The sequence below is a fragment of the Phaethon aethereus genome (assembly GCF_964289735.1).
Source record: "Phaethon aethereus genome assembly, chromosome: 15".
Lineage (NCBI taxonomy): Eukaryota > Metazoa > Chordata > Aves > Phaethontiformes > Phaethontidae > Phaethon > Phaethon aethereus.
In genome coordinates, this window is record NC_138591.1 from 18099244 (window position 1) to 18115529 (window position 16286).

Genomic DNA, 16286 nt, shown 5'->3' on the forward strand with positions numbered 1-16286 from the left:
TTTTGAGCCGCTGCTGTAATAAGTTAATGTGAATACACTCCTGCCTGGCAAGTCATTGTAAGCAGTAGCTGGAGAGCTGCAGTGTAGCTACCTGGAGAAGGGTGAAGCCTGGCACAGAAAAACTAAATCAGGGACTCTTTTTTTTTTAACTACAGTGGCAGTACATAGTTTTGTAATAAACTTTGTGGACAAACACCCAAGGCTGCTCTCTGTTGGTTATTTGGCATGTTCAAGGCCTTTCTCTAGGCTTGCCTTCTGGGGCTGCTGTAGAGTTGTGAGGGGGGGGTTAAGCCCCATGCTACCTGTTGTGCAGGGTGTTCATGATACTAATGTAAATAGCCTACAGACAACTTAACTTAAACTCTGACTTCATCCTCAACCATCCCATCATTTCTCCAAGCCCCGGGGCAGTGAAATAGGTGAGTGGGATACCAGTCATTGAAGTAAGACAGGGAGCCACCTATATTAAAAAAAAAAGTTTTATAAAAAAGTCACTACACCGTGTGTATCTGAACTGTTGCCATCTGCCACAGTAACTTCTAAACAAAGGAAGTGTCGTGGAGTCCAGTTCCAGTGTTAAATGCAGTGATGTCTCCTGGAAGTCTTGTACCTTGGTATTTCAATGCTCATTACCTGTTTGTAAAGGAGAAGGCTGTTCTCCTGATGTTCACAGGCTGGAGGAGCTTTAACCCAGGCCTGCTAGGCTGAGGTCAGCGGAGGTGGCTTCTTCAAATTGTTACTGAAGCAGCACAGATTTCAGTTTTCATAGGAAAAGCATATGCTGCCCTTGCAGATTAGGAGCCAGTAGCAAGGCTTAAATTAGAGCTTTCAGTAAGACAAAGTGCCTGCCCTTACTGAATTGCTGCCGGTTTCTAGTGTTCAAGTGATTTGTGCTTTCCTCGAGGACATATGAGTGGAAATAGCAAGGAAGACTTGTGTGAGACAGGAAATGAAACTGAGCCACGGGCTGGAGGTGGCAGTTCAAGCCCAGCATTCCAGCAGAGACTGACAGTTCACAGAGATCACAGTGCTGTAGTACTGGGCAGTGAAGCATTTAAGGCACAGAAGGAGGGTTTTTCAGGTGAGGAAAACATGGCAGCTAGAGCCAGAGGCAAGTGGGGTTTAAAACCATCTGAGAGGTAGGTAAAAAAGAAGCTCAGACCTGCAGTGAGCCTTCATTTACCTCTTGATTGTATCCGTAAAAACCTTGTATCAGTGCAGCAAATGGTATAAACATGGAAAAGGGAAGCACCAGCTGAGTGAGATGGTACCTGGCCAGAAGGAAAAGGCAGCACAACCTCAAAAAGGTCTTTCAAGTGGAAGAATTCAAGCATAGTGTTACATCCAGTAACTTGAGAACCAAAGTCAATTCCTCTCTTTTATAGTGCCAGGCCTCGCAGTGAAGCAAGGGACACAACAAGTTCTTTTCTTATCACCAAGGAGTAGCTGGTGAGGTATGACAAAAATGAGCTATAAAGTTTCATAGGTAGAGAAGAATCTTAATTTGCAGGGGATCAGACAATAGGGAAGACTTTAAAAAGGCAGCTATCAAGGAAGGAAATAGCCCAGAAGTGAGCTATAGAATTACAAGATAGGCAGAGGCAAGGTTGAGGGGAAAGGCTCTTTTTGGAGGTAATGACAATTATTCACTATCAATCATCCCTGTATGACTACAACAGAAATAGTTTCCAGGAATCCTAGAAAAGGAAAGAACATGAAGAAATCAGAGGCTTAAGAAGCCCAAGTTCACCCTTTCTTCACTGTGTTCTGCCACATTTTTTCGCTTGACTTGCCGTCTGTCACACTTGCCATCACTAGGCCTAGGACAGACTGACTGTAAACACGATTCCAAGTAACGAGGCAGGCATGGCTCCTTCTTCATGGCACTGCCAAGAGACAGTGCTGAGGTAGGTTTGAGAGGTACTCCAAGGCTGCCTTCTACAGAAGATGTAGGACTGGCACTGTTGACTGAAGAGTAGCCTGAGCTCCCTTCCAGGGTAGGGTTTCTTGGGGTGAGATGTGCTGAGAGGCTGCGAGTGTCGTCCAGCAGCTCAGCCTCCCTCAGCAGTGCCGCGTGCCCGGCCCACTCTACAGCTAGGTTGTCTTCATCGCTGGAGTCCTGACAGCAGTGCTCCGCGGGATCCATATAGACCACTGTCACATCCAGGATCCCACTGGGACCCGTCACTGTGGGATGATAAAAGAAAAAGGTTAGTTTTGATTTGAGCAACACCAAGCAGCAAAAAAACCCAAGCAAGAGCGTAAACCCTACGCCTACTTAAATGAGGGTGAACTTAGTGCTCTACCCTCCCCTCCATGTGTAAGAGATTAACTTCCCCCCCCCACCCCGACTGCTTGGGTAGGTACTAAGAGCTGTTTAGAAGACAAACAGCCAGTCCCAGAGTCAGCAAAACAGGTAGTACAGAGTTTCAAATGCCATTCATCACGCTTGGTCCACTATCGGTGCTATCTGAAAACTTGAAACACTAAGCAGCTACAAACCCCTTCATCGCGTTCTGAAGCGGTATAGGGAAAGAGATGTTTTTAGAGAAAGCCTCTGAAACAGTTTAACACTTGTAACCATGGGGGGAGAGTTTTTCCAACTGATCTTCAGCTGAAAGTTCAGGCTTCTGTTGCCTGAGAAACAGTTTTAAGCAAAGATGAAAAGACTGTTTTAATTCTCTTGTCTGCTTTTTATACGGAGATTAAAACCCTCACCATCTCCATCTCTCTCGCCTTCACTTTCCTGATCACCTTCATAACCAGAGCAGGAATCTAAACTCCAGTCTAGGAAGTTGTCCAGAAGACTTTCTTCCTGGGTGGATAGCTCTGCTGTGGGTGTAGTCACAAAGCTGCCTCTGTCGTCCTGAATGCTGTCTTCTCTCCTCCTGTAGCAAGAAAATCCAGAAGTCACACGTTAAAAGCCAAGTCCTCTTTTCCAGCTATTTTAACAGGTATGCCAAGGTAATTACAGAAAAATTGATCATATTTAAGAATGAAGCCTCAGGCTACCAGAGAGGAGCAAAGGCTCATGCTAATTTCAGAGACATTTACAGTGATGAGTTGTACTAGCCTTTTAGTTCTCTTTCCAGAGGGAGAGCTAAGGAAAGTCTGGATTTCCACAACATTCGTGTGCAAGGGACTGGGCTCTGGGTCCTCCTGTTTCACACCCAACAATGAACAGAGCTGGCTGTAACTCATCATCTAAAAAAAACCAAGAATGAAACAAAGAGCCAGTAAGAATTAGACCATGAGATTGCCAGAAGGAATAAATAGCCAGAAGGTGGCTATTTATCTTTATTTTCTAGGAGAAATCTATCCCAGAGAGTTCTTCCCGCATGTACTCAAACAGTGGTTATAGTCCCCTGCAGATCAAGTTTAAAACTACCACTTTATTTAGATACTCTCTCCTCCAAAAGTTTAAAAGCTAGAACCCACTTCCCATACATCCTGCCATAGGGTAGCTTTGCTCTGGGTGTCGGACATCAGCAAAGGAAGACAAAGGGCTCACCCACCTTTTCTTTACCTATTTCTTCATAACGCTCATCTTCAAATCGTTGTTTCACTGCAGTTAAGGACACCTGCCTATAATCCTTTGGGACATCGTCGTGGAAACTGGAAAGAACGATTAAAGCCCCAATCTTAGAATGGGTTATATGAAGCAATGTTAACAAAACCTGCCAGTTTAAGCACTTTCCCTCCCTCCACCTCAGCTCTGTGCTAAGGAAGTTGGTGTGTCGGCAGAGCTGCTAAGCAGCTAGCCAGGACACTTGGCTTCTAAGCAGATGAACATCTAATTCCTTTTCTGTTCCTTGAGATAAACTAGGTATTTGCCTTGTACTCTTTAAAAAATGAGATACTTTTGCTGCTGGAACTCCTTCTGAAGCTCACCAATAAGCCAGTTGCAGTCTTCTGAAAATAGTGCTGTTTGGCAAGCTGAAACCTGTTAAGCCTTGAGGAGCATCACATTTTCTGTAACCCAGGGCCACTACCACTTGGGAGAAATAAAATAGCTGTCCCTGAACCAGCGCCTAAGGCCTTAGTGCCTTGTGCTGGGGGGAGAAAGGCAGTTTCCCAAAGCCACCTCCTTCACTGGGAAGGGCTGACTGTACAGGTGCAGCATGTCTGCAAGAGCTGGAATCCAAGTACTCGTGTGCCCTCCCAAGAGAGTTCCAAAACTATTACCACTTTTGGTGGAGACTTAGCACACAGGGCAACAGGTCTTCAAGAGAGAAACCAGTGCACTCGGACAGCTGGCTGGTCCAGGGGTGTGCTGGAGAAGAGAATACATATTACCATTTCACAAAGCGTAATAGTTCTGTAATCAGAAAGATTTTTTTTTTTAATGGGATAAAGATCATGATCTTTACAAGCTTATGCCCGTATATAGTTTGTTCAAGTTCACCATTAGCTTCAAGGATAGGTTTACCTCCCAAACTGAAGTTGTACCTAAGTATAGAAATTTTCAGTCCCACTGAAACACAAAGCTTGCGTAGTCCAATGCTAATACTCTTGTTCATCAAAGAGGTAAAATAGACTGAACTCAACTTTTCATTCTGAAGTCTTATACCTGTCCCTCTCTTTCCCCCGCCACCCCAGCAACTGGGACATCTTGCCTAAAGACAAAGTAACACCAAAAAAAACCCCCAAAGGCTCCCTAAAAAGACAAGGCAGACTGACATACCATGCTGCAACTGCACTTAAGGTAAGGTTCCTTACCTTGCCTGTGTAGTAGCTTGGCCAGCAGCAGTGCTGCGGCAGCCAGCCGAGCCGGGGAATACACACAGAGGCTTGTGTTTAGGAGCGACAGTTCACAAATGAAGCTGTACAGGTGAAGAGTTCTCCTCTCCAGCGAGACTATGTTTGACAATACTTCTTTGTAGTCCACAATGGTAGGTATCTAGTGCAGAAAGGAGAGCAGAGGTTGGAAATACAAGACGAGCACCAGGTATTTAGGACAGTTATTTCCAGGAGATACTGTTTTCATTATATCAGGGGTTTTTTTTGTTATTTTTTTTTTTTAACTACTACACTGACATTGAAACATTCTCCAGTGAAAGAATAAGTGGCCTCTTAAAACTTAAGTTTTAATCTCTACAGAACAGCAGAGAGTTTTGTATCCGCATGCTCTGAAATATGCATGGTCTCCACAGCTGACTGAGAATGCTCACATAAAACCCCAACATCTTAGATAAGGAGAAGTGCCAATGACAACAGCCTGACTTCAGCAGCAGCCCAAGGGATGAAATACTCCATCCACTTTCCAAACTCACCCTTATCTTTCCTTCTAGGGCAGAAATTATCTCGCCCATCATTCTGACCAAGTCTTCATATTTGTAAGTGTTGTCTGTTAGCCACACAGCTTCCCGTATTGTCAAGATCTCTTTGCTGATGAAACTGCAATATGAAATAATATGAACAGTTAGCCCCAGGAGAAAGGGAGTTTGTGTGTTTGCAAACTGATGTTTGCGTGGCAAATAAAAGCACCCAAGATGACCAAAGAGTTAAACAACTTTATAAGGTACTTTCCCAGGTACAGACCAGGAAAGAGAACAGCAGGAACCACCTACTAGAACATTCCTCATTTATGAAACCTCTCCTAGGTTAAGATGCAAGATATTAAGGAAACTAACACAGAAGAATAATTTTCCACCACACCATGCAGTTCATACGAGCTTAACAGACTCAAGTAGGTAACACCACCGCTGCAGTTGTTCCTTATGGGTTACTCGTGCCAACATGGTATGAAAGACTTCAGTTGCTGATGGAACGCATTTAGGCCAATCCACCACTCCGGAGTCTTTTCAGATTTAAAAACATGTTCAAGGAATTACATTTTGTGTTTCATTTGCAGAGACTGTGTTTGGTACGTGAACACAGTTCACAAAGAAGCCAAAACTTCTTTCCAGTATTATTATTAGCAAGGGGTGTGTGTGGAATCTTGAGCTGCAGAAGTGCATTTGAGTGATCACAATAACCACCTCTGTTCACCAGTCAGAACCCCTACCGTGTGCAAATGACCATGCAGGCTATTCCCAAAAGTTGGAGTCGAGCCCGTGGTACAGGTCTCAGCTTCAAGTAACGATCCACGCATCCCACTGTCATGTGAAGGCATAGGCTAGAAAAGTCTTTCATGGTAGCCACTTCTACCAGCCAATCAATCAGGATGTACCTAGAAAGGAAAGAGAGATGCAATCTGTGCAGTTAGAAGCCATTCAAACCCGTGCCGAACACCCTCCCCGCGACTAGTTACCGAGTCCCTTCCCCACTCAAAAGTTCCAAGCCAAGAAATTTCGGCAAAAGAACTTTCAGAAAAATGCCAGGTTGCACTGAGATAAGGATTCGCCACCAGAGGCATGTTAATCTCTGATGGGTCAACAGTCGTCTTAAGTCGTTTGTGAAATGGAATTAGAAACTATCCTATAATAGGCACTTGCACAAAGAAAGGGTAGGGCGTACCAGTTAGGAGGCTAAAGGCCACCTAAGACAACTAGAGAGTAATTATAGCTCCAACAAGTCAAACAGTGCCTGCAGAACTTGTTAGTCTTGCCAAGTGCAAGAATTTACAGTCCAGAAAAAAACCCTTTCGCCCCTCACTTCAGTTCTGCACTGGGGCTTGAAATAAGGGCTCTGCCACTTCCTCTGCGGAACGTCACGCGTTTCTCTGTTTGTACAAGAGATTGTACATTTGGTCAGGCATTGGAACAGGCTGCCCAGGGAGGTGGTGGAGTTGTCATCTCTGGAAGTGTTCAAAAAACGTGTGGATGTGGCGCTTCAGGACATGGTTTAGGGGACACGGTGGCGCTGGATTAATGGTTGGACTTGATGATCTTGAAGGTCCTTTCCAACCTTAGTGATTCTGTACGTAATGCATCACAGAAGAGCAAAGCAAAAAGTTCCAGCTTCCAACAGACCTCATTCTAGATTTGTTTCCCTCTACACATGTCGAGGGAAATAAGCAACGGTTTCTGCTGTGTGGCCTGACTCCCGGGTCGGAGTTTTTACCTCATTGTTTCATTCATTCCTTTCTGCACGGTGAAGATGCTTTGCTTGCTGACAGGAAGGGAAGCCTGAAAGATTTGAGACACCATTTCATTGGAAGATTTTGCTTCTAATCCCAGTTGGTTTCCATTTCCACAAGCTTTGGCTAACGCTATCTGTAGTAGAGAACACACAAAAGAAAGTAATTTTTTTTACCAAATGCAAACTAAGGCAGCACAGGACAGTCCTGTAATTTTCCTGCTGAATACAGAGAGCAAGCATGACAAACTATTTGAATCAGTAGTTCTTAGTTTGGCTTAAATGTTGAAAACACACATTATTTGGGGCAGGCTTTTAAGTCTATCTAAAGATGCATCTTTACTTGGATTATACCACAGGCGTGCAGTATTTTCCAAAAGAGGGGGACTTGCAGAGTAAACGCACACATGCACATATAGATATTATTCAGCAATTTTGACTCTGCTTCTAAAGGGAAGAGTCTAAACCTACAATGGCAGGGTAGAAAAGACCGTTTAATAAAGCCTGTTTTCCTGGGAAAAGTCAGTCTTACCTGTGCTTCCCAGCAGCCCTTTGCTGCGTAGTCTCGTAGCTTCCTGAGACTTTGGAGGTATCTGCCAGGATCTGACATCTACAGAGAGGAATGTAAACAGATTTCAAAAACCGTTACCTTTACACAACAAAGAGAAGGACTGTAGTACTGATATTGAGAGGAAAACCACTGCCCGTGGGTACATCGATTATTTCGGCAACCAGCCTGTTTCTCAGCACGACGACAACGCTGTTTTTAAGAAACTTTCTTCAGTTCTTGGCCGAGGTCTCACAGGAAACGAGACAGGTCACTTGGGATTCCAACACGAGAGCTTTGGCAGCTTTATTAGTGGCAATGCAGGCAGCCTCCCCGCTCCCAAGTGAGCCATACGATGACTAGCCAGCAGTGCCTGTGCCTTTAGCAGAGTTACTATCAAGGAACTTCTGCTTGCACCTCGGTTACAACTGCTCGTAGACTCACTCACTTTAAACACCAAGGCAGACCCGAAGCTCATTTGAGAGAGTTCTTGGCGCTCTCCTTGTTTACGAAGGAGGTGAGCTCCAAGGAACAGCAATTTCTTTCTGTGTACATTCATTGCACATAACAGAGGTCCAGAAGTTACAGTGAAAAAGTTGTTGAGACAAAAAACCCACAACTACTTACAGCAACCTTTCTGTTACTTTCCCAAAGGAGGTAGGAGCTGTTTAAACAACCCTGCTTTGAAGATTCTTCAAACATTTCAAGGGATTCTTTTCTTTTTTCTTCATCCTAAGAACAGAAAGGCATGACGGCGGTTTTGCTGCTGTCCAGCCAACTGGATGTCAGATCTCAATACTTCCGAAGCTACGGAACAGCTCTGTCCTGAAAGCTACAGAGCAGAGCCAGCCAGTTGTGAGTCCCCTTCAGACTACGAGGGGTGCTCCCACAGCCACTCAGTGCTGCCATTTGAAGACCCAGGCTCAGGAAGCAGTTAGTGGTTTTCCTCAGCTGGACAAAAGCTTTTTGGCTTGCTTGCCACTGAAGGCTTGTGTTTTGTTTTGGTTTCATATATATGCATTATAACTGGAAGGCTTCCTTTGAGACCTGAACACACTGCAAAGCCCACCATCAAGCCAAAACTAAATTTCACTGTTTGTAAAATTCAATAAACCAAGTTGATAATGTTCCTTTAAATGACGAGTAAATTAAACTCATGAGAATAGAAATTCCTAAGCCACTGGAGGAATATAAGAGCATTTGGCTTTTTTTTTTTTTATTGTTGTGTTTAAATCAAGGTAAACAGCATTAGGATCACCAAAAAAAGTACTCAAACACATCAAATCAGAAACACTGCTCACCTCAAAGAGACTCAAGACCTTAGCCAAGCAGTGGAGAATAGATCCTTTCTGAGCCTGAAGAAAGCATCAAGATAAAGCATTGTTAAAGATAAACAAAGAACAATAGCAATTTTTGCTAGTAATTCCAGACTACAATTTTGTTTGCCTTTCAATCATTCCTCCCCCTTGCTTTTCTCAATGTTTCGTTATCATTCAGACAGCACTGAATCTCTCTGAAGAAACAGTACAGGCCTGCGGCAGTCATGATATACCAAGTGTAGTTTGGCAATAAACTCATTTTAATGATTGATCGACAGTCATTTAAGCAACAAGAGCATAGGAGCTCCCTGCGGAAACAAAAATATTTCTTTCCAGAATAACTACACGCAGCTACTAGCCTCTGTTAAAGCCAAGGGCAGAAAGAAATCTTACTTTCTCCAACTGACACTCTGCTTTGAGACTCTCATAGACCACAGCTTTACAACAGCTTCCACTCAAGGACCAGGGAGGACGGATAAAAAGCCAGATAAATGGGGCTGCGCACACATTCAAACGCTCCGCCAGACTGAAGAAGTAAGATGCCTTTAATCCATTCACTTCTGCACGACCCTCGTCGGAGATGGACACTGAACAACAAAAAAAAAGCAGCCAGAAACCATTTAGAGTTTGTTCACAACGTGTGCTTAGCATTTAGTCAGGCCAAGACAGACAACAGGATACAATCAGGAAAAGACTGAACAGCGTCTTCCCTTTAAAGCCTTAAAAATCATGGAGATGGCAAAAGAAGAAAAATCTTACTACAATCAGTCTTTAGGAACACCTAACCCTAAGTTGGGAGGGCGTGTGCGCATTCTGCGAGTACCAGCACTAAAAGCAATGTTAATTCTTGCCAGTGGACAAACAAATGGGTGTGCAAGTCACCTGCCTCGCCAGGACCCTCGGCAAGGAGGCTCCTCCTGCCCACGGCCAGTCCCTCTCGTAACAAGGGGGAGCAGCCAAGTTTGATCGGAAGTTTACACAGGGTAACTCCTAAACACGAATTCATAAGCTGCGCATTGACTCCTTTTAGAAAGGAGCCGTGCCCTAACACATCTAACAGCTAGCAGCTCAGTGGCCAGTGCTTGAGCTGCACCGAAGGGTAAAAGTGAAGCGGAATCATAGTAAATGAGACCTAACCCCCCACTGATGACAGCAAACGGGCTCTGCACTTCACCGCGCCAGAGCCTGGGTACAAAAGCATCAGCGTTTGGTACAGGAGAAAGAGCTTTGTAGGCAGCCAGTAAAAGTGCCAACTTTAGGATGAGACAACTAGTTTGATCTGTATCTATAAATAAGCCTTTAGCTCATCTACATTTCCTTCTGTCATGCCATCTTCCCCAAAGACCCAAGTACAAGCTCCCACACTTACAGCCTTCGTTGTAGAGGTACGCTATCCCCAGCTTGACAGCAGCTTCAAAGTTACCCCTTTCAGCAGCCCTGAATGGGAAACCGAGAAGATACACGGGGTTGAAATCAGCAGGTGCTTCCAGGCCCACGTCCTCAAACAGGTTACGTCAGTGGAGGCCAGGCTGTGGCCGTGGTGGTCACCAGCCAGAAGCATCCCTGCTTTCACTACTGAAGTTAAACCGAAGTTACGCCGAGGCTTTTCTTGCTGCACCAATACCCTTCCGTATGCCGATGTCCAGGATAATTTGACAATTCATAGGAACCGTTTCCCATTCCCGTGCAATGTGCCCAATGCCAGAATGCCCCAACACGTTTTGGTACTTGTACCCTCACGGACGCGCATCAAGCCCTCGCACTCCTCCCTTCCAAACCAACATGCACAGAGTAGTCGTCTTCAGAAAGACCGTAACACATGCACCAAAGCAGCAATAGTCAGAAGGAAAACAATAACCACAACATTCAAACTGATGTGGTTTGAACCACGACAGATTCCCTTCAAATCAGATGGATAAAAATATTATACTCTCTGTCCTTTTTAAGCGGATTTATCATTACCCTTTCAAACTCACTCGTTTTAATCCCAAAATTTACCTATTTTTCAATATGCTGGTTTGCACAAGGAGTGACCAAGCCATCTCAGAAACATGGTTATGATCTCGAGCCTCTGATCTCACTTGCACGTTCATATGGAAGTACCACTAACTTTGTAGTTAACGTGCTATGTTCCAATATGGAATATTAATGTCCTTAAAGAGAAATAACTTTGGTATATGCAATGGGCCCTGCTCCAGTTAGGAACAGCAGTTATAAGCTGCGCCTTACACATGCAATCAACAATTCTTCATCATCCTAAGCAAAGACTTCTACGAAAAGGGAAAGTCAGATCCCCCACTTACAGTGAGAACTGATCAGAATTGTATAGCTACCTTCAAACACCCTCTTCTACAGAGTCAGGCAAATTTGATTCTTACAGCTTACCTTTCAAACATCTTCAGATTGTTTGGAGAAGGCCATATTTCTTGGAAACTTGCACATGCCCAAACACTAGCATGATTATCCACAAGGTACTTAAGGTGTGAGTGCACCTGCAAGGGGGGAGCGTAAAATAGTAATTACTAAAAATAAAGGGACTGACAGAAAAATAGTTTCTTGCAGTCTAATTTTAGATAGGTAACTAATTAATCACAAATTAATCATAACCCGTTACCCGCTTAATCACCATTAAGGCAAGAGGTGCCAAACTAAACTAATTTGTTCCGCCACGGTGATGTAGCAGGACAACTCCCACAGAAAATTTACAGAGAGCACTCAAATACTGCTGCTAGTCTTCTTGAGCTTGAGTACTGAGAAATAAAACTGCGACTGGGATGGCAAAAATCTAATTACTGCGTGTATTCTTTGGTTTCCTTCCCGTTCACTCTGACAGGAGAAGCCAGCCTTCTCCGTGTGCTGGCTCCTAAAGGCAGAGGTGAGCCATGGCGCGCGGCAGAGGGGAAGCAGGAGCAGACTCACAGCTCTGACCGAGAGGATGTCCTCGGCAGGAAGACCCTTCAGAACATGAAACAGAACGTCCTCGGGCAGACTTAGCAACGTCAGGACTCGAGGCCGTTTTCTTATCCTTCGCTTTGAAGGGAAAGAAAAACACCTGGAACATCTACAGTGAATCACTGGAAAACAAAAAGACGGGACACCTCGGTTAGTGGTGGAACAGTACAAGGGAAAAGGGCACTGCAGAGCATACACATACATAAACACGTGTTTACTTGAGTTACCTGTTTACTGCAGCATAGGATACTTCTTCAAACGTACTAATCCTGGAGAAATTTAGCACGTGTCACACAATGCCATAAGACTAAGGCACAAAGCAGTAAGTGACTCGTTCAATTTAGTCAATTAAGCCAAGAGGCTCGGAAGGGATGGCTCACGCTCAAGTCATCTTCATTGAGGAGAACCCTTCCATGCCCTAACTCCATCATTTGACTGCATTTAGTTAAACTTTCGCTGCTTTACTCTCCGTTTACCCCCCCGCCCCAACTTCTCAGTTCATAGTGGTCCTTGGAATGTGACCAGAGAGATTAGGAAGTTAAGACCCAAACCAGCCCCAGCCAACAGCCCAGCTTTCGAAGCAGCCAGTTGCTGCCACAGGTGCTCAGGGAAGGTCCCCAAGAACCAGGAAGCCCTTTGCTGAAGCTTCAGCATCTTGTAGCGTTCATAGACTAAGGCATCACCTGCATCTTCCGCTCCGCATTAAGACAGAGTTTACCCTCACTGCATTCGCCAAGAGAAGAAAACGATCTAACAGATAAGGCAAACCCAAGAAGAGCACACGAGTACCGCTCGCTGGTAGAGACTCGCGCTCCGTGGTAGAAAGCCCCATCCCTTTTCCATCTCCTGGGAGCCCCAACACCCACAACGATCCAACTAACGAACGGCAGAAATTCCAATCGGTGAAAGGTGCTGGGGAGGGGGGGGGGAAGCACATTCTGCACCTCCAGCCCGCGCAAGCGGCAGCGAAGGATGACCCTCACAGTGTGGCGCTTGGGTAGAAGGACCGGAATTAATCCCGATTCGTGCCATGCCTTTCAGAACCCTGCCGTGCAGCGGTGGAGAGGCCAGCGCTGCTCATTCCCATGTCAGCCTCTTCTAGCTCTCAGGAGCAGCCCATATGAGCAACAGGAAAAAGGCCAAACATTTTCTTTGCAGACATGAGGGCTCAAAAAATAAAGTCTGAAGTGAAAGCTTGAGTTCCACAAATTAAAGGACCACGTCAGGGCCTTTGTCCTTATTACAGAAGATTTCTTGGTCGTGTTTTTTAAATCTGGTCTACATCTCATACAAAGACATTATACTTGGGAAATCTATTTACTGGCTTTTTTTTCCTAAAAAAAGTTTAATAAAAGACACAGACTCCACTAGGGAGCCCAATACTGTGCAACACGCACGTGCCAGCATTGTGTACCCAAATAGGGAGTTCATTATTAGTTTGAATATTTGTTGACGTAAATGAAAACAGCAGAGCAATAGCAGCAGTATAATACATATACCGAGCCACCCCATATTATCTGTGAAGTAAATGAAGTCAGAGCTACGTAGTCGCACTAGATTATAGGGTCAAAGGCACAAGCTGAGAGAATGACGCAGGTCTCAAGCTCCCTTTTTACAATGAAAGAAAAACAATTTTACAATGAAAGTCACGGTGAAGATGGAGAATTTTAACGAGGCAAGTATTCTTCTCTGTTAATATTTTTTCCCCTTTGGTCTGCTCTTCTACTGTAGGTGTTTAACATCCCCTGGTTATAACCTGACATACGGAAAGTGATCTCATAGGAACCTCCGGTCCTTCACGCAGAACTTCAAGTGAGAGACTGGAGAAGCAACACGTTGCTTTTCTCTTTGAGAAGATAAGACAGCTCTTACCAGCTGCAGAGAATGGAAAAAAAAAACCCGTATAGACCGGCCGGTTACAGCCACCTCTGAGCGTGTCCGTCTGCAGAACGGGGAAGTGCCCAGACCGTGCCGCCGCTGCAGAGCTTACAGACAAGCTGTTCCAAGCAAAGCTGCTGCATCAGACGTGCTTACTTAATACAGGTTTGTCAGTTTGTAAAGGGAAGGTTATCTGGGTTGTCGGCAGGATCCTCAAGAGGAGCCTGGGGGTCCATGAGCCATGGCTACCACTGTGGGAGTACCTGTTTTTCTGTTCATATATGCTGTTAACGTCCTTAGCACTTCAGGTTTAGCGAAATGAACCCCCAGCCTGACATAAAACAGCATCCAATGTCTCACCAGCAGCACGTACCTTACCTGTCTTTGATTAAAAAAGAGCTATTCCCGTGAAAATAAAAACTTTTTGACATGTGCCGGGCACAATACCGCTGTCCTTCTCATCCTCTTCCCCTCTCTGGGGAAAATTCTAGCAGTATTATTGCCATGAAATAGAAATGGGCTTCTACACTGGTATGCCAGTTAAACCTGTACAAACAATCGGCCCGGCTGGGAGCACCGGGGCACGGGGGCAGCTGAGGGAAGGGGAAAATCCAACGTCAGAAGACGGGAAGTCGCACGGGGAAACCCTCAACTTGTTGCTTCACAGAACCAGAGCGGTCGAGGCCGGACGAGACCCCTGGGGACGGGCCGGTCCAGCCGCCCTGCCCCGGGCCACAGCCGCTCTGGGCAACCTGTGCCGCCGCTGGGCCACCCTTAGAGCGGGGCCCCGCTCCTCCGGATGCTCGCACGGAGGTGCCCGCACACCGGCTTGCGCCCAGCTCGTTCGAAGGCGCCTCGCAGCTTCCTCTGCCGGCAGCGGACATTTTTTAACGCTGGCTTCGGAGCGCGGGAGCTCGGGGAGGCCCAGGGAAGCCGCAGCCGCGCCGGGCCGTGCCCCCGAGGCGGAGCCCCCCGCCCGGGCCGCCCCCCGCCGCCGTTTGAATTTCGGCGCGCGGCCGCCAGGGCCCCGCCGAGCCGCCGCTGCCGGCCCCCACAGCCGTTGCTGTCCCCGGCGGCCCCTCAGGCGCCGGCGGGAGCCGCGGCGGTGCCCGGGCCACGACCCGCTCGCCCGGGGCGCTGCCCTCCCGTCCCCACCGCCCTCAGAGCCCCCTCAGGAGCGGCCCGGCGCGGGCGCGGAGGCCACGGGAGAGCCGCTGGCGCCCCTCGGAGCTGATGGGGAGGGAGGAAGAAGGACGAAGCGGCAACCCCAGAGCCCACCGCCAGGTCCGCACTCACCGCCCGCCTTCATCGCGGCGCGTCCCGGGGGACCGAGCGGCACCGCCGGCCGCCGCGCCCAGACCGGCTCCGAGTGAGGGGCGCCGCGAGGGGGCGGGACCGAACCGGCCGGCGGGGAGGCGGGGCTTCCCGCGGGAGGGCACGCCCCCGGTCCTCAGCCACGCCCCCTCGCCGCTCAGCGAGGGTCAGGGAAGGCGCCGGCGGCGAGCTCCGCCCAGGCCACGCCTCCGAGGCGTCTCCCTGGGGCGGCCGGAGCTCCTCCCGCCCGCGATAGGCCCAGCTCTCCTGAGAGACGCCTACCAGCCGCGCGCACTTTTTTTTTAAACACAGCAGACTCCGTGATTGGCCGGAAGACTGACGAGAGGCGGTGCCCGCCCCGCCCCGCGGGCCGTGATTGGACGTCGAGGATGCGAATTCGAATTGGGGCAGTTGGCGGTTCGAGCACCTCGCGGACACGGTGCCCGCGGCGCATGCGTACGGGGCGAGGACCCCCCCCCCTCCCCCCGTAAGGGGAGGGGGGATGTTGCCATGACAGCCGCGCCGGTTGCGCGCCCGTTCCTCTCAGGGCTCCCCCGGGGCCCAGCACGGAGGTGGGAGCCCGCGGCCAGGGTCCCCCCGTGGGCCGTGATTCCCTCCTCTACGCACGGCCCGCGCCAGCAGCAGCCTTCCCTGCCGTTGCGGTGCCGCTCACCCACCTGCTCCGGCACCGAGGCTTGCCCGGCCCGGGGAGCTACACCAGGCTGAGGGAACCCTCGTGTCTTATTTCCACCTCATTCCTTCCAACCCTGAGCGTCCGGGGCCTGAGGGTGTCAGCGCTGGGAGGGAGGACGCGCCGGCCGGAGGAAGGAGCAGGGCTGCCCGGACAGAGCCCATTGCTCGTGTCCTGAACACGGCCCCGCACCTTCCCCAGCACGGAGCCCTGCTCCTGCTCTTCAGGGACTTGCGTGAGGGGGAATTAAGAAGACAATTAGGAGTCAAAGTTCAAAGCTGAGTCAAGGATTCAGAGGCAAGCCCTGATCCTCCGAAGGCAAAGAGCAGGGAGAGATCAAGAGGTGTGTTGAAAAGGCTGGCAGGCAGGCAAAGCGACGAAGGGGAAAATCAGGTGTTGCTTTAGCTCATCTGAAGCCTTTTGTGAGTGTTGTAGAAAAGCAGCAAGAAGAGGAGCTCTAGCTTTGTGGGACATAAACCGGCCGTGTCACGATTTGGCGTGGCTGGAAACCTTCCCAACATTGTGTACTTTGAATAAACATCATCAGCGCGGCCGAGGTTTCTTC

General features: G+C 47.9%; 1 protein-coding gene across 1 annotated transcript; it reads right to left on the bottom strand.

Moving 5' to 3' along the window:
- Window positions 1-1570: 1570 nt before the first annotated feature.
- Window positions 1571-15484, bottom strand: CCNF (cyclin F; the record flags this gene model as incomplete). The annotated part of the gene is made up of 18 exons (XM_082006797.1): window positions 1571-2187; window positions 2719-2888; window positions 3074-3204; window positions 3516-3615; window positions 4186-4273; window positions 4720-4900; window positions 5274-5397; window positions 6008-6172; window positions 7006-7157; window positions 7553-7630; window positions 8195-8299; window positions 8869-8922; window positions 9280-9473; window positions 10256-10323; window positions 11272-11378; window positions 11806-11960; window positions 13711-13713; window positions 15313-15484. The coding sequence occupies 18 exons, from the start codon at window positions 15482-15484 to the stop codon at window positions 1724-1726; spliced, it is 2511 nt and encodes an 836-aa protein (XP_081862923.1). The 3' UTR covers window positions 1571-1723.
- Between the last annotated feature and the right edge of the window lie 802 nt (window positions 15485-16286).